At 55.4% G+C, this 23,639-nt stretch overlaps 2 protein-coding genes and 1 long non-coding RNA gene across 3 annotated transcripts; 1 reads left to right on the top strand and 2 right to left on the bottom strand.

Moving 5' to 3' along the window:
• The first annotated feature begins 535 nt into the window (after positions 1-535).
• On the top strand, positions 536-13,908 carry DOK4 (docking protein 4). The gene is made up of 10 exons (XM_089903137.1): positions 536-658; positions 5,697-5,805; positions 6,311-6,541; positions 10,111-10,218; positions 10,377-10,491; positions 10,755-10,874; positions 10,968-11,157; positions 11,851-11,989; positions 12,155-12,278; positions 12,395-13,908. Exons 3-10 carry the CDS (start codon positions 6,476-6,478, stop codon positions 12,511-12,513), a joined length of 981 nt encoding a protein of 326 aa, XP_089759263.1. The 5' UTR covers positions 536-658; positions 5,697-5,805; positions 6,311-6,475; the 3' UTR covers positions 12,514-13,908.
• LOC149744674 (uncharacterized) lies at positions 6,535-10,467 on the bottom strand. The gene is made up of 3 exons (XR_016390988.1): positions 10,358-10,467; positions 9,825-10,249; positions 6,535-8,296 (listed from the first exon to the last, which is right to left on the bottom strand). It is a non-coding gene; the product is annotated as an uncharacterized LOC149744674 (long non-coding RNA).
• On the bottom strand, positions 13,864-21,541 carry POLR2C (RNA polymerase II subunit C). The gene is made up of 9 exons (XM_022555947.2): positions 21,395-21,541; positions 21,153-21,202; positions 19,236-19,304; positions 19,041-19,093; positions 16,475-16,603; positions 15,980-16,031; positions 15,684-15,852; positions 15,469-15,543; positions 13,864-14,874 (listed from the first exon to the last, which is right to left on the bottom strand). The coding sequence occupies exons 1-9, from the start codon at positions 21,478-21,480 to the stop codon at positions 14,730-14,732; spliced, it is 828 nt and encodes a 275-aa protein (XP_022411655.1). The 5' UTR covers positions 21,481-21,541; the 3' UTR covers positions 13,864-14,729.
• Positions 21,542-23,639: the final 2,098 nt, after the last annotated feature.

Here is a 23,639-nt window from a genome sequence, read left to right as displayed (position 1 = left end):
GTGGGTGGGGCGATAAGGAGGTCACTGGGGGTCCTGGCTAGGCTGTGGACGGCCCCGGAAGTCCTGTAGGGGATAGGGGGGCAGTGGATGTGTGTATGATTCCTGTAGAAGTTGTCGGGGTGGTGGTTGAGATCTGGAGGCTGGGAGCTGATGTCGTGTTCAGCTTTCAGGGGCTGAGAGGCGAAGTGAGATTGGAATCTGGGGCCCAGGCAGGGGCGGTGAGGCTGAGCCGGGGTACCGAGGGCTGCCTGAAGGGGCCGCGGAGGCGAGCTGGGGGTGGGGACGGGGGTTGGTTGGGGGACGGGGAGGGAAAGGAAGCCGGGACGGAAGTGATTGTCCCTCGGCTCGGAGGAATACGGCGGGGGCGGGCCGCCCGGGGTGGGAGTGCCGCGCCGTAGGGGCGGGGCGGGGCGGGGCGGGGCGGAGTGGCTGTAGCCGGGCTGCTGGGCAGCGCCGCCAAGTCCCAGACCGAGCCGAGCTGGGCGGCTGCGCTTCCCTCGCAGTCCCCACCCGGCGCCGGGCGCCGGGCTCCGCCGCCGCCGCCGCCGCCGCCGCCGCCGCCGCCGCCGCCGCCCCCGCCGGCCCCGCCGTGACGCGGGCATGAGTCTGGCCCGCCGCCCGCCGAGCCAGCGCCCCCAGCAGGGGCCGCGGCGCCCAGGTAACTAGGGGGGCGCGAGGTGGGGAGGGGACCTTAGGCCGCGCCGGAACTCTCGAGACCCTCGGCTACTCCAGCCTGAGAACTCTCCAAGCCCGTGGGACCTTCCTACCCTGTGGGGGGCCACAGGGGTCCACCTCCAAAAGCCAGCCCCGGCCCCTGAAAACTAACCCCTGAGCTCCACCTATCCCCAGCTCTCCTCTCCAGGGGAGCCCAGGTCGGGGCCTGACCTCACGCCTACCCCACACTCACTCATCGGAGGAGCCCAGGCCCCTGTACTCCCCGGCCCTGGGCCTGCCATCCCGAAGGGGCATAACCCAGCGCATCACAGCCCCCATCCTTCTCCCACCCTTCCTGCTCCCATGGCCTCTTGCTCTCTCAAACCCCACCCCCAAATTCCAACACTTTCTCCATCTGTCCCCCTACTGCCCACCTTATCTGCAAATGGTTCCTACCCTACAACTTAAAGGAGGAGCCAGCTGCCCCCTTTCTTTGATTCTTCTTCCCTGGTCCTGGGGTCCTGTCCACTTTCTCTCCCAGGACACCCAAAGCCCTGCTTCCAGTTAAATGCTTTCTGTCACTGCAGAGGGGCACGAGCGGAGCCTGGGCACCTGGGTGATGTGGGTAGAGCAGGGCCTCTGTGCAGTCTCCCTGTCCCCAGCCGTGGGTGCGTGGCAGTTGCCAGGAGACTTGGATGGAGCGTTTCAGGTGTAGGGGGCTGAGAGTCAAGGGCAGTGACAAGCCTGGCAGGATTCACAGCAGCAGTTCGAGGATGGGCTTATTTATTTAGTGCAGATTCCTTTCTTACCCCTTTTAGGGGATGTGGCTCCCGTGCAGGCCATTCCTGTCCCCCACCTGGGATGGGTCTCAGGAGCTGTGCCCCCTCCCGCCCAGTTGCCTGCCCCTCTGAGCCTGGGCACTGGCTACTTCTAGCTCTTCCCTCTCAGGCAGGGCAGCAGAGCTGGGCATGACCTCATCCAACAACCGAGGCCAAGGTGGGGCCACCTGGCCAGGCCTGGACACAGTGTCAGCAGTGCTGTCTCCTCCCCGGATCAGCTTTGAACCAAACTGTGGGTCTGGGGCCCAGGGAGATGGGAACCCACTGCTGCTCACACATCTCTGGAAGTTGAGCTGGGTCTGACCAGGTGGATATTGATGGTGGTGGGAGAAAGGATGAGGAGAACAAGTCCTGGAAATAATTATGTTTTCAGTCCCCAAATACCGAGCACCTACGCCCCTCTAGGCACCATTCTAGGTGCTGGGATGGAGCCATTAACTAGACAGACACGGCCTAGCCATCGGGAAGCTGACATTCTAGTGCGGTGAAGGAGACAGGGAGTGGCCGAGGAGCACATCAGCAGATGAAGAGGCAAACCCTATAGTGATATAGGGGGACAGTGAAACTGGGTGTTGCGATAGAGGCTGATTGGGGAGCTCCTTTGGCCAGCATGGTCTGTGAAGACCTCTCTGAAGTGACGGTCTTTGAGCTGAGACCTGAATGATGCAGTAGAATGAACCTTGGACCATCTGAGGGAATAGAGTTTTAGGCAGGGAACAGCAAGTGCAGTGATCCTGCGTGGGTAGGAGTTAGGCATGTTGAAGAACAGAAAGAAGGCCAACCCCGGGGGAGATGAGGCTGGACGGGTGGGCAGGCAACCTGGAGAGAGCGGAGTGGCAGTGGTGTGGAGACACAGCACCACTTTCCTAACTGGAGGGCTGTTCAGATGTCCTCTCCTCCCGCCAGTCTTCTCTGCCCAGTTCGTTTTTTTTTAAATAATTAATTATTTATTTTTGGGTGCATTGGGTCTTCGTTGCTGTGTGCGGCTTTCTCTAGTTGCGGTGAGCGGGGGCTACTCTTCGTTGCGGTGCGCGGGCTTCTCATTGCGGTGGCTTCTCTTGTTGTGGAGCACGGGCTCTAGGCGCATGGGCTTCAGTAGTTGTGGCTCGTGGGCTCTAGAGCGCAGGCTCAGTAATTGTGGCTCATGGGCTTATTTGCTCCACAGCATGTGTGATCTTCCCGGACCAGGGCTCGAACCCGTGTCCCCAGCATTGGCAGGCGGATTCTTAACCACTGCGCCACCAGTGAACCCCACCCCCACCCCGTTGGTTTTTGATCTGTCTTCGCCACCCGTCTTGGGACCTGCAGTGTTTCAGGTGGTGGTTGCTTGTGGGGATTTGCATAGGTGGAGGTCAGGGGTGGGGCCGTCTGGGGAGGGGATGACCTCCTCCTGGCCCCCGATAATAATCACACAGGGGTAGGGAGGACCAGGCAGGGGATGGGAAATGACCCTCACGCCAGAGAGAATCCCGCCAATGGGATCTTTGCGGGGGGTGGAGACAGCGAGCCGTCAGTGAGACGGTGTCCAAGTGTCCAGGTAGGGCTGTCCCTGAAGCCCCGATAAGATCCGATCTGTCATGGGGTGGGGAGGCCCAGCCAGGCAGGCAGCCGCTCCCGCTCAGTCACTGGTTGCCAACAGCAGTGGGTAGCGTTTGTTCTGGAGCCAAAGCCTCCAGGCAGAATCGAGGTGCAGGGAGGGGTGTTAGACGGCTGCCACATTGGGCAGGTGAGCAGGGGGCCGCTCCCCACCCCTCTGCTGGGCACCAGGGAGTCTCATGCCCCCTCCGCACAGGACACCTGCCCTTCCTGGGAGAGGGGGGCTCCTCCTCTTTCTGGAGGAGCCAGCGGTGGCCTGGTCCAGGGCGGGGACGATCTCTGGTTGAGCAGCTGCTTCGATGCCGGGTTGGGAGGAGGAACGGGGGTCCCTGCTCCCTACCGCAGTGCTGAGGGGGCTGCTAGGCGTCCTGCGTAGCCCCTCTGGGTGCTCAGAGCTAACCTTGCACACCTGAGACCCCAGGCCCTCTCCAGTTAGCGGGGCCTTTTCCCCTGCTCTAGGCTCCTGAGAAGCAGAGCTGGTGGTTGTTCAGGAGTGATGGGGAAAGTGGCCCCAGGTGCAGCAGGGCGGGGGCTGCCTTCCCAGTTCCTGGCCTGCTGAGCTCAGCTGCTCCCCGTGCCTTGATGCCTCATTGGGGCTCAGCTGCTCTCCGTGCCTTGATGCCTCACTGGGTCCGCACAGGCTCAGCCCGGGGCCATTGCCGTTGCTTAACACACTGCAGTCCCTTTGGGGCATGGGTTGGCTCTGGGTGCCCCCTCTCACCTTGTCCCCATTGCCCATCAAATTTGTGAGTCTACCTATTGGCTCTTCCCCCTCTCTCCCTCCTCCCCAACTCCCCTTTGCTCTACCACTTTGGGCCCCAGCGTGGGTCTTGCTCTTGCATATTCATTAGGGACTGAGTAAGGTCAGCACCACCTGTGACTCCAGGCCGGTGTGGGCTGCCAGGCCCTTTGACACCCAGGCTTCCCCTGGAAGGTTGCTCTTCCCAGTGGTTTGTCTCTGTGGGTTTATTTCTAGGGCATGGGGTGTGGGACTGTGGACAGACATGGCACAGGTGCTCCTGAGAGCTTGGTGATGGCAGTCACTCAAGGGGTGCTGCTGAGAAGGTAACTGGTGGAGCCAGGAAGGAGCAGGCCTGCACTGGGCAGGTGGAAGGCTGAGTTAGGGTGCTTTCACAGCCCTCGGCTGGGCAGCAGCTCTCGCAATAAAAACAGCCCTTGGGGTTTTCAAGGCAGAAGCTCTGGGTCCAACGTGGGCAGGCAGGTGCCTCATAGATTCATTTCCTCATTTAAAATAGGTGGATTTATCCTCATTTTTTTTTTAACTGATGGGGAAATTGAGGCGCTGAGGAGTTAAGTGGCTTAAGCAGGACCACCTGCCAGTTCGATTCATGTTCCTGGCTGGGCCACATCTATGGCTGCCTTGGATGAACCCAGGGGCCTTGCTGTAGGTGTGTTCTGAAAGGGGCCTTCCACGCTGTGGACCCTCAGCCAGTAGCCAGCCAGCTGGCATCTTGGAGGGGGCTTTTACGGAGCTGGTCCTCGCTGTGGGGACAAGGCAGCCCCAGGTGGTGGAGGCAGAGCTGGGAAAACCTACTCTTCTTTGAGTGCCAGCACCCAGGTATGGCAAGGATGTTGGGGGTCAGTACTAGGGAGGGTACCCCACGCTAGACCTTATAGGAGGAAAGCAGACCACTTAGGTGTGGAAGGGTCTTGGCCCCCAGGGAGCTGGGAGAGAGCGAGTGGATGGGCAGGGAGGCCACTGAGGGGTGCTGAAGAGGCTCTTGGGGTACAAGGGGCATAGGGAGCACTACCGTCTGTCCCTCTGCCTGTTTTCGTGTGCTCACTGGGGTAGTCACATCTATTCCTTGTTAGGGACTCGACAGGCCTCCAGAAGATTAATTAATGCCAAGCTGCTGGCAGCTCCAGCAGGATGCTTGCCCCAGGGCCCTGTCCTGGCAGCACAGATGCCCAGCTGACCCCAGAAATACTGCTCCGTTCCCACCCAGCAATCCTGGAGACACGGGGGGCCATGTTGCTGGCACAGCCCTGCCTCTGAGCCTGGATGGCAGAGAAGGCTTAGGTGATGGCAGGCCGCCAGAGCCATGTGGCAGGGCATTCCACCCGCAGGCCTGCCTCCATCACCCACTCTGGAACTTATTTGTCCCTGGCTGAACCATGGGCTTGCTGTGTGACCTTGGCTGTGCTGCTTATCCCCTCTGGGCAGCTTTCTTTTCCCCAACTGTAAAATGATGTAGAATGGATGTTGGACTGGGTCATCACTGAGACACCTCCCCCCTAAGTCTGAGTCTTCGTTATCTGGTAATCTGCCTGATTCTGAGAGCGCCTGACGGCACCCCTTTTCCCGATGCATATTGGCTGCCCCTTGGTGCCCCTCAGTGTGGTCCAGCTTTGTCCTCTGCCCCAAGCCCAGGTGATTGCTAGTTCTCCATGTAATTAACTCCTGCCTGTGCTCAGGATGTGGGGCACCGCAAGTTCTGGCCAGACCCAGTGCCCTAACAGACCAGCCTGACCTTCCCAGCGCCAGGGCGAGGTGACTGCTTCCACAGTGGCCACCTCCAGCCTGCCCAGCACATTCCTCAGGCTTATCTGAGAGCCCGCCCCACTGGACTCTGTCCTCCCACCCAGGAAGCAGCACCCAGACGAGCTGCTGAAGAGTTCCAGGGGCAGAGAGCAGGGCCTGAGTGGGCTTGAGGTGACGATTCTCAGCCTCTTGCCTGGAGCTGAGGAGAACCAGGTATAGAACGGGGTGGGGCAGAGGGACTGGGGGGTCTGCTGAGACTGACAAGGCAAGTTGTCTAACCTCGGGGAGCGTGGGTCCCAGAATCTGTGCCATCTCCCAAGAGCCCCATCTCTGGGAAGGCTTTCCCTCGTGGAGCCTCCTGTGCACAGGAGGGGGGCTTGCTCTAAGTCTACCCCTAAGTTGTAGCAGGAGATAGGGCCCGACAGCAGCTCCTTTCCTCTGCCCGCACCTCCACAGCGGGAGCCGGAGCCAGTCCTCCCAGGAAGGGGTTAACCGCCAGCCCCAGCCGTGAGGGAGGGGACTGGGCTGGACCATTTTCCTCGTAGCTGCCTCCACCTCGGTTTTCCTGAATGGTTCTGTCGTCCTGGGGTGGGGAGGGAAGGGAAGGAAGAAGGGCGGGCTGAGGGAGGAAGGGAGGGAGGAGTGTGGGAAGAGGAAGGAAGAAAGAGCGAGACAGCCAGGGGAAGAGAAAGATGTCACTGTGTAATCTCCCTGTCAGTTTTACTTCCAGCAGGCTCCGGGCGAAAGAGCTGCTAGAACAATGCTGAGGCAGCCCCGACGGAGTATCTCGAACAGGTGATCAGAGGAGCCGGGAAACCGAGGCCACCTGGGCATCCCTCCCCTCGCCTGGGCCGGCCAGAGCCTCAAAGACGGTGGAGAAACCATGGCGACCAATTTCAACGACATTGTCAAGCAGGGCTACGTGAAGATGAAGAGCAGGAAGCTCGGGGTGAGCCACCTCCAGGGGGCCCTGCCAAGGAACTTGGTCTGGCGCCTGGTGGCGTGTCCGGGGTGTGCGGCTGCCCGCCTGTGGCCCAGCATCGTGCATTGCTGGTCTCGAGGCTTCTGGCCAGCGGGCTGCCCAGCATGTGCCTGGGCCCGGCTCTGCCTGCTGCAGCTCCCGCCCCAGCCGGGCTGGCTGGCTGGCATCCCAGCGGCTGGGCCAGCGGTGGCAGCCGATGGGCAGGCGGCTCCCCTGCTATTGTTGAAGTTGTCGCCAGGGCAGCGGCTGGAAATGCCGGGCTGTGTCCGAGCTGAGACCGGCTTCTCACTTCCCCTTGCCATCACCTCCTCGTTTCCTTCCTCCCCTCTCCTGGCCTCTTTGCTTTTAAGTACCTCATCTCCCCTGCTTCCCATTGCTTTCTGTGTACAGGCGTTTACTTATTTATCTTTGGTGGTTGCTTTTCCAGTTAAAAAAAGCATTTGAGAAGAAGAGTGGTTGGTTGCTGGGGGGAGGGCAGTGGTGGGAGGGGTGCAGAAGCCAGTGTTTACGTGGCTTATGAGAGAGAACCTGGCTGGGCTGGATGGCCCGTGGCACTGGGACAGGCTGCTTTCCTCCCAGGTGTTGGAGGTGGCTGGGGGCTTGGAGGGCCTGTGGAGATGAGGCCTCAGACACACCTCTGCTGGGTGTGCACCCTCTCCCATCCCGTACTGCTGGAAACCGCCCAAAAGGCATGAGCAGGGGCCCCGGGGACCAATTTAATAATCTTGGTGAGATTGTCCCGAGAGCGGTCTTTATTCCCGGACCCTCCTCCCTCCTCCAGTGAGGGGTCTCCCCGGTAGAAAGGAAACCCTGACGACTGAGGTGGCCCAAGTCTTGTGTTTTACCTGGGTCCCCTGCCCTTCCGTTCCCCCCTCCCCCATGGCCTTGATGGGGTGGGGGGATCCGACCGCTCAAGGCTTCCTGGTTCAGCTGAGTAGGGTGGGGGAGGAGCAGGGCTCTGATACTCAGCTTCCCTGCCTGCGAACCAGACAGAGCAGGACTGGCCTTGGAGCAGGGCGGTTCCTGCACCTCCTTCCCCTCCTGTGCCCTCAACCCCCAGGGCCCCTGCGGGAGGCTCTTCTGTCCCGGCAGGAGGCGGCCGCTTAGCTGGTGGGCATGTTTGGGGTCTTAACTGGATTTGGACTGTATCCCAACCTGGGCCGTGGTGGCCATCGGCCACCTTGTTCTTGCCCTGAGAGAAGGATGGAGCCCACTTTGCGCACAGAACAAGGAGAAGAACTAAGGCTGAGGTGGGGAGGCAAGGGGGTGGGGGCCCAGGTTCTAGTGTGGTGACTCGTTCCTGAGGGCCCAGACCTGTCAGGTCCCCAGGGGCCAGCTGGGCTGCGACCCTGTCCAGAGCAGAGCTTCCCAGGAAGGCAAGCCACTTGGGGTGGCCGCTTGGGCTCAGAACCAGGCCTGTTCCAGGGGCAGGCCTGGGAACCCATGGTGGGCACAGTCAGGGGGAGGGTTTAGGGGCTGGGGCGTGGCCAGGCCCAGTCTGGAATCGCCCGCACTCAGGGAACCCGGCATCCCCCTGCAGACCTGCTGTGAGGGGCTGCGGCCACCCAGCTGCTCTTGTCCCGGGGCAGCCATTCTTGCCTCAGCCCACAGAGGCGAGGCGGTAAGGGCTGGAAGAGATCAGGAGCAGATCGTCCTACCTGCCAGGGCTTTCCTCCCAAGGCAGAGCTCTGGCAGAGTGTTTCCGAAGCGCTGATCAAAGACCTATGAGAAGTGGGGAAGGAGGGCTCTTGAGCGCAGTGGCTCCCTGGGGCTCTGTGTGTGCGTGCTGCGTGTGCGTGCTGCGTGTGTGTGTGTGTGTGTGTGTGTGTGTGTCCTGTAACCAGGCAACCGGAGTGCTCAGGCCCCCAGGACTTCTGCCCCTGCCTCTGCAGACGGCATGGAGCCCATCCTGGCAGGGCATATCTGGGTCGGCAGCATTCGTGCATTCATCCATCAATCCATCCATTCATTCACGGTCCCTTCATATTATCATTCACTTGTTCAGCAGAGGTCTGTTAACGAAGCGACTGGGATGTGAGGATTCTGAGAATAAGATATAGTCTCTGCCCTAAAGGAGCTCCCCAGCTGAGAGCTGAGGCCTGCTGGGGTTTAGGTGGATAGACCAGGGGCTGAGCCAGGGTCATGGGGGCAGGGACAGACATGTCTCCTAGTCTCAGGGGCCAGAAATAGCCTGGTTGTGAGTAGCTTCTTGGGATGGGGACTGCCTGAGCCCACTGCACCCCGGGATCCTGCCTGCCGAGGACCTGGTACCCACACAGCAGGGCAGAGAAGGGGAGGGGGCTTGAGCCTGTGGCCCAGAGGCCCCTTCGCCTCCTCTGCTCTGGGCCCCTCAGTCTCCCCACTGTTTGCCAGTGAGAGGAGCACTGGAGATTCCCGGGGAATGGCTCTGCCAGGCTTCTGGAGTGCTTGCTGAAAGAGGAGGTACATCCCAGCCAGACTTTGGGCTGGAAGAGAGCCTAAGGTGGGAGGGAGGGGGCCATGGGAGGAAGAGTCAGCAGCCCAGGCAGGTGGCTAGGGCCACCCCTTTGTGGGGGGTTGTCTGACAAGCCAGCTTGCCCCTTAGCCCCGGAGAGTGGTTGGCTTCCTGCTCCCTGGCTCTTGCCTCTTGGATGGAGTCCGTGAAGCTACAGAGAATTGGGGTGGATTTAGGTACGGGCAGTGGTTGGGACAAGGAGGGAACCTTGCCCGGGAAGGCACCGTGCTCTGGGGTAACCCCAGTTTCTTGGCTCTGCCCCTTGACCTCTGAGAGCCTCTGGTTTCCCAGCTGGAACAGGGAACTAACCCTGATTCCCTACACTCCAGGGTTGGTCAGAGAATGAAAAGAGAGGGTTAATGAAAGGTCCTAGAGACAAGAGGGGGTGTTACCCACATCAAGAGCCCTCCCCCGGCTCTAAGAACAAGGGCCACGGTGCTGTGCAGGCTGGGACCGGGCAAGGGCCTAATCCCTGTCCCCGCAGCACTGCCTCTGTCGTGGCAGGTGCTCCTGCGGCCCTGGGCAGAACCTTAGCGCAGCGGGCTCCCAGGACAGCCCTGGTTCTAGGCAGCCTGTTTTAAATACCAGCTCTACCATTCATTAGCTGTTACTCAATTTTGGGGTGCCTCATTCCCTGTCTAATAAAGTGGAGATGATAATAGAAGCGACCTCAAGAGTGACCCTGAGATTAAATGTGAAGAGTGCTAATAACAAAAAGTACAAATAGGAAGCACTCCACAAATGTTGGCTACTTACGTTAAACCCAGAGCTGAGCTCATAGTAAACAGTAACTCAGGAGCACCCTTTATGGAACAGCCTTTCAGAGCCAGCCAAGAAATGACTGACTTTTCAATTTCGGGGAGGGTCCTCTTCCCCAGGGCAGGGTGTCATGCTGGTGTCAGCTGTCCCCAGATCTCTTGGGCCTGAGCTCCCTGGAAGGCTGTGCGGCACTGCCCGCTGTGGTAGGCAGGGGTAACTCCAGGGTCACCGGCTGCTTTGGGAGTGGTCCAGGGTCTGATCCCCCTGCCATCTTGTCCCACAGATCTACCGGAGGTGCTGGCTGGTGTTCCGGAAATCCTCCAGCAAGGGGCCCCAGCGGCTGGAGAAGTATCCAGATGAGAAGTCAGTGTGCCTCCGAGGCTGCCCCAAGGTTAGGGGGCCCGGGCCCTAGCTCTCCCAACCTGTAAGCAGTGAGGATTTGTTCAGAGTCCTGAGGGCCAAGAGGACCCTCCTGGGGGTGGCAGAGCCGTGGGGGATGCAGAGGGAGGTGCTTCAACCTGGCCGAGTACCTTGTGGATGCTGTTCCAGGTGACAGAGATCAGCAACGTCAAGTGTGTCACACGGCTCCCCAAGGAGACCAAGAGACAGGCAGTGGCCATCATATTCACCGACGACTCGGCACGTACCTTCACCTGCGACTCAGGTGAGGGGATGCGGCTGCAGGCTGTGGGCTGGTCAAGGTCCAGTTGGTAGGAGGCAGAGCAAAGGCTTGCCCTGCCTGGGTATGATGTGTGGGTGGAGGGCACCTTTGAGGGAGCAGCCCCAGGATGAGGTGGGGCAGGCACGCAGAACCCACTGGCCTTGCCCTCTCTGCCTGGCGGGGTGGGATAACTCCGGCTGAAGCAGATGGGGTGGGTTGCTGCGGGCCCCTGAGCTGGCAGCACGAAGAGGGACTGTCTTCTCCAGAGCTGGAGGCAGAGGAGTGGTACAAGACTCTCTCTGTGGAGTGCCTGGGGTCGAGGCTCAACGACATCAGTCTGGGAGAGCCGGACCTCCTGGCCCCAGGAGTGCAGTGCGAGCAGACAGGTGAGGCCTGGTGCTGGCACGGGGTGGGGGTGAGAGGAAGACCCCCCCAGGCCCCCCACAAAGCTCCAGGCCCACTTGTCCACTCCCATCCAGATCGCTTCAACGTCTTCCTGCTGCCCTGCCCCAACCTGGATGTGTATGGCGAGTGCAAGCTGCAGATCACCCACGAGAACATCTACCTCTGGGACATACACAACCCCCGCGTGAAGCTCGTCTCGTGGCCCCTCTGCTCACTGCGCCGCTATGGCCGGGACGCCACACGCTTTACCTTCGAGGCTGGCCGGTAGGACCCACTCACCTCCCCGCCGTCCAACCGTGGTCATGATGGCAGCTGCCATTCACTTGTGTCGGGCACTGTGCTGGAAGCTTAAGTTATTTATCAGCATAGCATGCTGAAGGGGAACCCATTTTACAGATGAAGAAATTGAGACTCACAGCAGGTAGGTCAAGTGAAGCTGTTTACCAAGTCAGACTGCTCAGGCTCTGATCAGATGCTGGCACTGGCATTGACTAGCTCTGTGATTGTGGACCCGAGTCTCAGTTTCCTCCTCTGTCAAATAGGGGATAATAAAAGTACCTAACCTCATAGATTGGGTTATGGTAAGGACTGGGTATAGCTTGAACCCTGGAGCAGCTTGCCTAGACTCAAATTCTGTATAATCCACTGTGTAACTTTCGTCGTTACCTTCTGAATGCCTCAGTTTCCTCATCTGTAAAATGGCTTGAGAAAAATTATAATAACGAGGAAACTGTAGTAGCACACAGACCAGAGTGGGGTGGTGGGGAAAATGGAATGGATTAATCCTTGTAAAGCATTTAGACCCCCACCTGGCACATAGAAAATGTTCAGCATGTTTGAGCTGGGGGGTCAGACCCTCAGATGACAGCCCTGCCTGTTCCCAGACGGGAGCCTGTGCATGTGCACACACATGGGGCATACCCACCACGTGGCTCTCGGTGCTACTTGTGTCCCCAGGATGTGTGACGCTGGGGAAGGGCTCTACACCTTCCAGACGCAGGAAGGGGAACAGATTTACCAGCGGGTCCACAGTGCCACCCTGGCCATCGCTGAGCAGCACAAGAGGGTCCTGCTGGAAATGGAGAAGAACGTGAGGGTGAGGCAGTGCGTGTCTCAGTCCAGGGTAGGGGAAGGCTGGCGGGCGGGCGGGCCGGGGGCCGGGAGAGTGGCAGCTGTCTCCAGCTGGTGTGTCCGGGAGAGGCAGGCAGGGTCTTGGGCTGGCTGCTCTGGGCTTAGCCACTGACCCTTCTCTGCCCCACAGCTGCTGAACAAGGGCACGGAACATTACTCATACCCCTGCACGCCCACTACCATGCTGCCCCGCAGTGCCTACTGGCACCACATCACAGGTTCCCAGAACATTGCTGAGGCCTCCAGCTATGCCGGTGAGTCACTGCTGGGCCCCACCGCACCGGCCAGGAGGCTCTGTGGAGGACAAGGCATGTTGGGCATGGGCCTTCTGTCCCGGGCCCAAGGCCTCAGCCTGCCTCTGTGTCCACAGGTGAGGGGTATGGGACGGCCCAGGCCAGCTCAGAAACGGACCTCCTCAACAGATTCATCCTGCTAAAGCCAAAGCCCAGCCAGGGGGGCAGCAGTGAGGCCAAGGCCCCTTCCCAGTGACGGCAGAGCTGGCACACAGATGACCACTGGGGCTGCCTGCAGCACGTCGTGGATGGCATGGAGGGGCTGTGGGCCAAGAGCCTGGGGAAAGGGAGCAAGCGGTCCCTTCTTTGCCCCCGAGGGTGAGACTGGACCAAGGCAAAGGGCTGGCCATGCCACCTGAGCATGTGTGAGGGGCTGGAGCTACCATGGGACTATATACTGTTAATGATTTTAATATATATGGCTTATTATGTATTCTGTATTAATAAGATTCCCCCTCTGACCCTCCCTGCCACCACATACACAGTTTTTAATCCCATGACCAGGCCACAGTCAAGGCTGCTTTGAATGTGAGGGCAGCGGTTTCCCTGTCCCCCATGGTACCAGCCCTCCTGCTGCCAGGACCTGAGCTGCCAGGGCCAGAGGAGGGAGACACTCCACACTCCCAGCTGCCGCGCTGGCTGCTGGCTTTTCCCAAGCAGCCCAGGGGCGGAGACAGCAGGTGGCTTCTCAGTCCCTCTGGGCCTAGAGTGGCACAGGAAGGATCCGAACTTACACTGTGCCACTTGGTAGCCTTGCACTTGGAGTTTTCAGCAGAGGTGACGTCTGGTTGACACCTCAGGTGAAAAATCTGGCTTGAAAATGGTTTCTGCCCAGACTCCTTCGTGCTTAGCAGGCTGAGGAGACGCCCTGGGGGTGGGGGGTGCTGGTGACCTCGCCCAGGGAGGACAGCCAGTGCCCAGGGAGGACAGCCAGTGCCGGGCTCTTTCCTGCCCTCGGGCCAGGCCGGCCGCACAGGAGGACTGCGGTGAGGGGGAGTGGGGAAGCGCCCTGCTGCCCGCTCTCAGTGACCGGCGTGGGCAGTGCTCCCACAGAGGGAGCCCCTCTGCCCTGTCTGGCCTCCCTCCGGCAGCCAAAGTACTCAGAAGCCGGTCAGAGACCTCCCCAATTCCTCCTCCACATGGTGCTGAGGCTCCCTGCTGAAATGCAATTAAAGCAACTGATTTTCTAGTGCTGGTATTTACTGACGACCGTGCAGAAGGGCTATCTTTTTACTCACATCAAACCTTTGGTTGCGTGTGTGTTGGGTTGTTTTTAATATTTTAGGGTTCTGATTTGAGGGAACAGACCTTCTTGTAAATAACCATTATTCAAGTCGTGGCAGGAGGATGATAAAGCAAGAGGCCCCCCTCCGACAGAGCACTGGAGCCCGGGAGGTGGCCACAGCCCGCTCAGCTCTGACCCTGACCCAGGGAATGACCACCTAGAGGAATAAGCTAGCCTGAAGAAGGGAGCCCAAAGGCCACGGAGGGGAGGCAGAGCTGGCTGGCTTGGTTAGTGGCACGATGACGCATGAAGGCGATTACGTACGTTTTGCTCTTTATTGCCAAAAATAAAAACTTTAAAAGCCAACTACTGTTAATAAATAACCCTTCCTTTTTGTACTAGATCTCTGGTTTTCTCCAGGCTTCTCCTGCCTGGCTGCCTAATGAACTGCTTTGGGTATGTTCCTACCTATAGGGCTAAGTGGTCAAGGCCAGACCTCCATGAAGGCCCTTGCCCTCCCCCACAAATTAAATAGCCTGGCCATTGTTGGTGACGTTCAAAACTCATGGGTAGAGAACAAAATACAAGGCTTACTGGCGGGAAGAGGGGGATAGCCTGGGCCTAACACTACTCTCACAGGATTCTCAAATTAGGGACACTTGGGAATTTGAGTGAAGAACCAATAGACTGGCCGGGGCAGGGACTGGAAGGGCTGGCAGGAGCCTGAGTAGGGTCCTAGATTCAGCGCTAACACAGAAGCCTAAGGTGCAACAGTGAACATTCCAACTTGTGAACAGAAAGGATTTGAAGAACTGAAATACCCAGAAGTTGAGAGTTCACCTCAGTGGTTCTCAACAGGGGAATGCCGTGGCCCCCTGAGGCACACAGAGATACAGGGCAGAAGGGATGTTCCGGGCAGCACTACTGCCCATCAGCAGGCAGGGCCGGGGACGCTAAATGTCTGGGAAGGGACCGTCCTGCCTCCAACAGCAGTGCTGGCCCTGGTAATCTGTGACTGCGCAAGGCTGGGATGGACCTACCCTTCCCCGCTGCCACCTTTCTAATTGGTACTGAAGACTTGCCAGGAAGCTTGAGCAACAGCTGTCCAGTCCCCAGGAGCCAAGATCTGCAGTCTCAGGAGAGCCCTAAGGTTCAACTGCTGTTCTGCTGAGACAGGTGAGCTGCAGCTAGTTTATGGTCAGGACGTCACTCTGGATCTCGTGGCTTAACTGGGTCTGTAAATCACTCAGCTTCTTCTTTAATCCAGACAGGGCTGACAGGACAATGGTTTCAGGGCGCAGAGAGCCACAGGACTCCACGTTGTAGTAAAACCTGAGAGGCAAGAGTCTGGTGAGAGCCCTCCATGAGGCTCTCGTGAGCTATGGCCACAGGCCTGCCTCCCTCCTGGGTCCTGACTCCTTTCTCCCCATGAACTCGACCTTGCCCCAGGGTTGACCTCCATCCAACCTCTTACAAACAGTGGTCCCAGGGCACTTTGCAGGACCTCGAGGAGGCCACGGCTACCTCAGAACAATATCTGAAAACACCTGTGTATGGATGTATTCTACACTGGGGGAAAGAGAACGGTAAGTAAGCACGTCACCTGCTCCAGCATTTTCATGTTCGTCACTAGAAGGCTCTGGTCACTTTGGGGCCCTAGGTTTGATCCTAGGTTGATCTTTCTTTGGGAGCTGAAAAATCAGACTAGGAACAGTCTGGATAACTGGAGGGCCCCCCTTCCCCCCAGCGACCAAAGTGGGATGATAATCTGCCTGGATGTGCACATACGGTGGTTCAGCAGTTACCAGCCCCTCCTCAGCTGAGGGGAACTGGGATGGGCGGGAAAGGGCCTCCCTAACTCAGAGGCTGCATCAGAACTGTACGTCCTTACACACGTTACCTTCAAGTGCCAGACCGGGCTCTTACCTCTCCGGCTTCCCATTGGGGTCGTAGGGCGCCTGCGGCTCATCCTCGTCCAGCTCTGAGTACTCACTCTTCGGCCTGAGGTCAAACAGATCACAGGTTGCTACTGCCGCTTTGAGGGCACCTGTGTCTCATAGTGAGGCTGCCCCATCTCGGTCACCAGGAGCCATTTCCACACCCGCCCACCCTGCCTGCCTTCACTCCCAGCAGGAACATACCACTCCTCCGGCTTGGGGTACACCGTGTGCCTCAGGGCATTGTCGGGATCGTATTCAAAAGCCACGCCTGCAGTCGGGTTCCACTTGGCGTGTTCCTTGCCAAAGCCCTTTTTGGCGTAGGCTCGAAGCCTCAGCTCCTGGCCCTTTCTCAGCTTGACGATGAGAATGTCTGTGGGGAGATGTGAGTCAGTCGAGGGCCAGCAGAGGCACGGCTCTCCGCGGTCCGACCTGCAGCGCCACTGAAAAGCTGGGCAGCGCAAAAGCCTGGGTCTGGTGTCCGCCCCTCGGGCCCTTACCATCCTGCTCCACGTAGTCGTTGGGGTCATTATCTCGGCTCCGGGATGTCACCTGTAGGGGCCCAGACAGAGGCACTTATTGGCTGCTGCGCATCTCCCCACGCACCCCTTCTGGCACCCACCTTCCGGCACCTCCAGACCGCAACCTGCCGAGCCGAGAAAAGGATACCTGAGGAGGAGGTGGTAGAAGTGCCTACTAGGACCCAGTCTCTGCTGGTTACTGGCCTCTAACCCCTACCTCATGGCTTTGTGACAACCTCCCCAGTCAAAACAGTACCATGGCCTTTAAAAGGGTCCTTAGTGGACAGGGCCCACAGCACCAATGCTTCTGCCCACACTGGCAAGAGTCCAGAATTATTAGCACTTCTAGGCATCAAGCTTAGGTTAAGGCAGAAGGTAACACAGAGAACGTCGGTGTCTTATAAGAATCCACCCCAATCTGGCCCACTTGGAGCCAGGAGAGCAAAGGTCCTGGGTAGGGAGGGCGTTCCTGACCGGAATGACCCGGGGGCTGTTGGAGATGAGGTCTCGAGACGTGACGTGACGCGTCTGGTCTTCGTTGCACCGCACGTCGAGGGTGAACTCCACCGAGCACTCGGGGCAGAATTCTTCACACGTACAGTCCTGAGGCAGGAAGAGAGGCAGGAGTGAGTCTGCGGAGAGACGGCGAATCCTGGCTTGGCTCCCCGCTTCTAATACCCTGTTCCTTAAGGTTCTTCATCTGGGAGAGGGTGGATCACAGCCTCCAGGCTCTCGTGGGCTGTGTCCATCTGCACACCACTCAGGCTGCTCAAGGGCAGGCGCGTCCCAGCTCAGAGACCGCCTATACGCTGGCGTCCACGTGTCCTTCCCACCCCTCGCTGCCAGGCCGCCGCTGGGAGACACACTAACATCTCACCCTGGCCTCGGAGCGCTCTTCCTCAGAGAACCAAGGCGGTAAGAAGGAAGAGGCTTTCACACTGCATAGTTCAGCGTCCCCTGAGCTAAGTGGACTAGCCTGGGAATGCAATTACCATTTAAAATAAAACAATCCAGGGAACAATAGAAAAAAGTACATTTTAAATTCCAGACTACTGACCTTTTCTTTAAAAATTTCATACGGAAATTTTTTCACAAAAGCAGCGAAGAGTGTAAGAGACTGCCACAATGTAAGCATCACTTGGCTTCAATAATTCTCACGTTTGCCATTCTTTAAACTGACTCTTGAAACACTCCCGTATTAGAGATTAGCTGCTACCGTTTAACTTCAGGCAAGACGAGAGTTAACTAGAATGTAATCAAGCAAACTGTTCTCCCCCTCACGCCAGTGAGGAAAATCCAACCTATTTTCGATGTTTTCAAGACAATGAGGAAGATCTAGAGGCCATACCTGGATAGTCTGCAATCATACACAGGTGAGACAGGAAGGCAACCTAGACCCTTGAGACTGAATCACTCACAAATATGAAATTAAAGAAGCAAATGTAATGGAAGACAAAAATATGAAAAGGTACTTAACCTCAAAAAAAAAATAATGAAAAGGGAGGAGTCTGTTCAAGAGATCAAGAGACTAAAGAGGTGTAACAACTGAATGCAATGCATGAATGACAGACCCACAAACAAAAAACAAGGAGAATTCCCTGGCGGTCCAGTGCTTAGGACTCCTCACTTTCACTGCCAAGGCCGTGGGTTCAATCCCTGGTCAGGGAACTAAGATCCCGCAAGCCACATGGTGCAGCCAAACAAAACAGTTAAGGACATTTTGAGGATAACTAGGAAAATCTGAATTTAGACTGTAGATAGATAGTACAAATCACGGCTAATTTTCCTAGGCATGATAAGTGTGGCTATGTAGGAAAATATCCTTATTTTTAGGACATGCATGCTGATGTAGCTCGGGGGAGAAATGTCATGATTTCTGCAACGTTCTTTCAGATGGTTCAGCAAAAATCACATCTATATGAAACACAAAGCAAATATAGCAAAATATCAACAACTGGAAATTACAGGTGAAAAGACAATGAGTATTTATTCTACTTTTCACTTTTCTGAAGATTTTCAGAAAAAAAAAAACCAAAAAAATGCATACCATCTTTGTTCAGTAAATGCAATACTAGAAACAAATTTAATGGAAGGAACTGTTAGGTCACGGGGGATGCATATCTTTATATAAGATACTGACTGGTCTTCAATTGGTTGTACAACTGTCTTCACCAATATATGTGATGTTTTATTTCTTAAAAACAGACTCTGGAGATGTGAAGCAAAATGCTGAAATGTTAAAATGTGACAACCGGTTTGGTGGGAGCATGCCTATTTGTTATATTAGCTCCACACTTTGCTGTGTGCTTGAACAGTTCTTTTAAAAAACACATATAAATTTACAAAATATATCAAATTAGCCACCATAAAAATGACATGCCCTCGGGAATATTAGAAAATGGGCTGATTCAGGATCACCTACAGCCATCAAGAAGGAATAGTCTCAAGCTGTTACCTAATGCAGCTCTGCTGAAAGGATGCAGGTAACCTAATCCTGTCCTACACTCTCCCTAGTTTTAAGTCTGTTAACGTGTCATGGAAGTGCAAACCTGGCCCTAGAGGCAGGGAGCCGTGTTGAACTAGCAGAACTTACGGGGTGAGGCACAGACCTGCAGACACCAGCACCCCAGTCACTCAGGTGCTGCTCGGTGGGACAGCTCTCACTCCCTCTGCTCCTTCTCCTCACCCCCTAACCTCTGTCGACTTCCTTTAGCCTCCTAGGCCCCTGTCCCTGAGAAGAGATGCTCTGGAAAGCAGAGTCTGAAGAGGAACAGCCCCACCCGTTCCGTATAGATGGGCATCCAGGAGTATGCCCCCTCTTATGTGGCTGGCTGATGAGACTCCCCAATGCCCCTTGAGACTAATCAATCTGAGGTCCCATCAGAACCAAAGACCAATCAATGCCTGCTTTGGGCTCTAGACAACATCTCCACATTGTCTTTCTAAAAGCTGAAAGCAAGATGTCGGGAAAAATCCCTGTAAGAACTAAGGTTCCCTGCCTCCCCCCACTCCCGACCTTCCACCCAAGCACACAGCATACCCGGGAGTACTGCAGCTTGTCCACAATGTCGTCACTCGTGAGGGGAATTAATCCTGGAAGACAGAAAAGCACATTAAAGAAGGCCAAGGGGCCAAGCCAAAAGAAGAACCCAGAAGTCCCCCTGGAAGTGAGGGGGCTTCCTCCTCTGACACAGGCACAGCCCCCTCCCTTTAACTCTCCAAACCCAGCACTCACCAAGCCTGTGAGCAATGAACTCATCGTGAAGGACTGAGGAATTGGCATCAATCTGAACCCAGTCAATTGCTAAAGAATGAAGCAGAAAAGGAGACATGCAGTTTAGCCACCATATTCACCTAAAGACTTAAGAGCAACGGTTCTCCAGATTTAAAAATCATCTAATGCTTATGAAATTGCAGAGGCCTGGCCAGGCTGCCAGAGACTCTGATTCCACAGCTCTGGAGTGGGGACCAGGAAGCTGCATTTTAACAAGAAGCACACACACCACACCCTGCTTCCCTGCTCAGGTGGATCTGATGCAGAGAGTTCCCTGTACCACCGAAAAAACACTGACTTATTAGAGAATACCACGGGAGTGGGAACGTGTTTCTTTGAGCTGATTATTTCTGTGGGAAGCACTTAAATCTGCTATTCATGCCAACACCAAATCCAAGAGCACTTGAAAGTCAGACAAACCTCACAGAAGTAACACAGACTTATGGTCCACATCTCATTTTATGATATAGTGACCAAATTACTCAGATTACTCAAGTTAGTACTTTATTATCACTCAACCAACTAATGCTTACAGAATCCTTTAATGAGCGAGGCATACTAAGTATACAACCCAATCCCTACCAGCAATGAGCTAGTAGGACGGTAAGAACTGTACCTGTCACGCACGCCTGACTTACACACACATTCACTCATTCATTCATAAATAAACATCCGCACATAAACAATTAGATTCATTAATCAAATGGCACTGCAGCCCAACTGCCCAATGAGGGGCATGGACACTGGGTACGGAGGTCAGAAGAGGACCAGACATGACCTAGCCCCAACCTGCTTTGTCCTACGCTTCCTGTTGCTTCCTCAACCCAAGCCAAATAAGGACCATGAGCCATGCTTTTCTGCCTCTGTGTCTTTCCTCCCACCAGCATGCCCTTAACCTCTCCTGTGCAGCTAAAAATCCTGAGCCTCCTATAAACCAAGCCTTGCCTGCCCTCCATGATACAGAGACGAACACTCTGTCCCTGTAAGCTCCTCCCTCCCAGAGCTCTGTCCAGACTTCTCTTAAGACACCTGTCATATTTTGCCTTGTGTTATATTTGCGTGTCTTGTCTCTACCTCATGCTTCAAAAATCCCTTGGGGCAGGGTCTTCAGATGTCTTAACTTCTGTATTCCTAGCTGGGGCCTGGAATGCAGCAGGTGCTCAATATTATTTGTGGGAAAAGTGGCACTTAGAATGTCAGGGCTGCATCCTAAAGCACAAGTCCCCCATTTTACTCGTGATGGAACTAAGGCCCCGGGACATGGAGTGATCAGGCAGAGAAGGAGGACCAGCCCTCCAAGCTCTGAGTTGAAAAAGTCTCTGGGGGTGGTAATGGTGGAAAAACTATAACGTTCTCTTCTTTACCAAGCATTTGGCCTGCTTATTTCCTTAGGAGTCTGCACGCTTGATGCAGCAACTATAACCCAAACTCTCTGAGCTGACACTCAGAAGATAGTTGTAGTGTATCTGTAAACGTGTAGAACGCCTAGTGCGGAATGGCTGGAACCAAAGCAGAAACAGATTCTCCCTCTTCTAGGCACCAAGGGCCCTGTAGCTATGCTTCTCCTTAACTGATCCAAAAGTCTGTCTTGCATTTGGGTTGTCTGTGAATTCATCTTTCCCCTGCAACTTCACTGTGAGCCTTTGGAGGGCAAGAACCCTGTATTTTACAGCTCTGCGTTCCCAGTGCCTAGCACCACTGCCTGGTGCTTATATGCTCCCTAAATACAGTTGACGGAACAGATTCACATCTACCGGTAGTAGACACTCACTGAACACAATGCACAGAGATTACCTCGCTGGAGGCAGGAGCGCCAAGGTATGGGGAGGGTTGGGGGGGAGACCTGGTGGCCCTGGCAACAAGGTGGGGGTCGCTTACCTATTATGGGCACCTCAGCGATGAAGACCCTCCGGATAGAATTTGCCACCCTGAGGAATGAAAACCAAGCAGCGTGTGGGCACCGCAGCCTCGACAGGCGGGCACCGCAGCCTCGACAGGCCGGCCCCGCGACCCACGGTTCCCAAAGCGAAAGCCCAGGTCTGGAAAGATGACCCCCGCCCCACCTAGGCTGGGGCCCGCGGCTCTCCAGAGCCGCCAGCCTCTTCCCTCAGCAGCCTTACGCCAGGTCCGTATTCTCGATGATGAACTTGACATTCTCGTCGGTGAGCTCCGTGATCCGCACGGTAGGCTGGTTGGCATACGGCATCGCGCCCCACCACTCTCGCGGCCTCCAGCGTCGGCTGTACTGCGCCTGCGCCAACGCCGCCACCGGAAGTCGGTCGGCGCGGCCTTGCCGCTTCGGCGGAGAGGCGCTCAGAGCGCCACCTGCTGCTCGGAGGCCCAAAGTTTTTTCCACCCCGCCCCCTTCTCTAAAGGGCACCAGGTTCAACCATTTGGAGGGCGATTTGGCAAAACATGCACACGCGCTTGACTCAACCATAACACTTCTAGGAATTCATACTGCAGAAGTACTTCCAGTTGTAAGCAAAGATACATCTACAGGGACGTTCACTGCAGCAGTCTGTAGCAGAAGATAAAACTACTTGCCCATTGACAGAGACCGGATTAAATATACAAACATAGGAATACAGTAACGTTTTTTAAAAGAATGAAGTCTGTACATTTATGGAAGAATAAAAGTACAGTCGGTCCTCCGTATCCAAGGGTTTTGAATCCGTGTATTCAACCAACTGAAGATCAAAAAAAAAAAAATTCCATAAAGTTCCAAAAAAGCAAATTTGCTGTATGCCCAGCAGCTATTTATATAGCATTTACATTGTATTTACAACTATTTACATAGCATTAAACATTGTATCAGGTATTATAAGTAATCTAGAAATAATTTAAATTATATGGGAGGACATGTGTAGGTCATATGCAAATACTACACCATTTCACATAAGGGACTTGGGCATTCACAGGTTTTGGTGGGGAGCAGGTATCCCATGGATACCGAGGGATGAACGTACACTTTAGCAAAGTATACTTGAACAATAGGTTTATACCCTTTCCCTTCCACACCCCAAGTCTGGATCATGCACTTCTGAAACTGCAAGAAGATACAATGCTCTTTAATGTATTGATATCATCTACAGTTCTGTGTAGCTGCAGTGAGTAGGTATGAGTTCTTCATCTCTGCATCTCCAGTGCCTGGCAGTGTGCATCTCATAGGTTGAACATTCAATAAAGAATTACCAAAGTCCCCTAAACAGCCTAGAGAGAGGTTAGAGTGGGCTTCAAAAAGGTGGCAGCAGCTTTTTTTTTTTTGGCCGAGCCGTGTGGCTTGTGGGATCTTAGTTCCCCAACCAGGGATCCAACCCATGCCCCCTGCAGTGGAAGCACAGAGTCCTAACCACTGGACCGCCAGGGAATTCCCAGGTGGCAGCAGCTTATACAGAGAAGCCCTAAAATAGAACTTGGCAGGGGACAACATTTAGGGGGCAGAAGAAGAGTAATCAGAGGAGATGACGAGGAGTTTGCCTTAGCAAGGAGTGACACCTCCTCCTGAGACAGAGGGGAAGAGCATTGAGGGGGCCCTTGCTACACAGCCTGTGTCATCTCAGTAAATTAAGAATTAAAGTAGTCTTCTGAGTATAAGACAGATCCTATAAAGGAGAGAATGGAATGAAATTTGGAATAGCTACTGCAGGGAACTTGACAGGATGTCGAGGTAAAAGAATTAGAGAGGTGCAGAAAGGGCCCAGAGGAAGGTACACAAGAAGAGACTGGAAATTCCTACTAGCTTGTTACTCCCCCCATCATTCAGTCTACTTGGGTAGGAGACAGCAAAGCAGAAGACAGATGCTGTGGGATGCTGTATGTACCAAAATGTTGAAGCTCTAACCCCTAATGTGAGGATGTTTGGAAATGGGGCTCTTTGTGAGGTCATGAGGGTAGGACTCTCATGATGAGATTAGTGCCCTTATAAGAACAGGGAGAGACATCAGAGCTTGTTCTCTCTGTCATGTGAGAATATAGGGCGAAGGCGGTCACCTGCAAGTCAGGAAGAAAGTTCTAAGAACCAAGTTGGCTGGCACCTTGATATTGGGCTTCCAGCTTCTAGAACTGTGCCATATTTCATCACAGCAGCCTGGGAAGACTAATAAAACAGAGTTAACCAGACTGAAAAAGGAAGCCCAGACAGTGTAGAGGCTGAGAGAACTAGTAAAGCTAAAGACTGTGTCACTGAAATAGTTAGTGACAGACAGGAGTCAAAGGAGCTAATGGTGAGGGGGAAAAGGCTGCTGCCATCCACATTTTACTGATGGGAAGCCTGGGCCCACAGATGCAGAGCTGTCCTAACTGCTCTGTAGTATTAGGCAGCACCAGGACCAGAACTCAGGTCTCCCGGCTGCTAGTTTCAAG

Source organism: Delphinapterus leucas, chromosome 20 (genome assembly GCF_059928025.1).
Source record: "Delphinapterus leucas isolate spDelLeu-1000000601 "Yukka" chromosome 20, BTC_Dleu_Yukka2, whole genome shotgun sequence".
NCBI classification, from domain to species: Eukaryota; Metazoa; Chordata; class Mammalia; order Artiodactyla; family Monodontidae; genus Delphinapterus; species Delphinapterus leucas.
The sequence above is the reverse complement of the archived record's forward strand: the minus strand, read 5'-3'. Positions and strand labels throughout refer to the sequence as shown.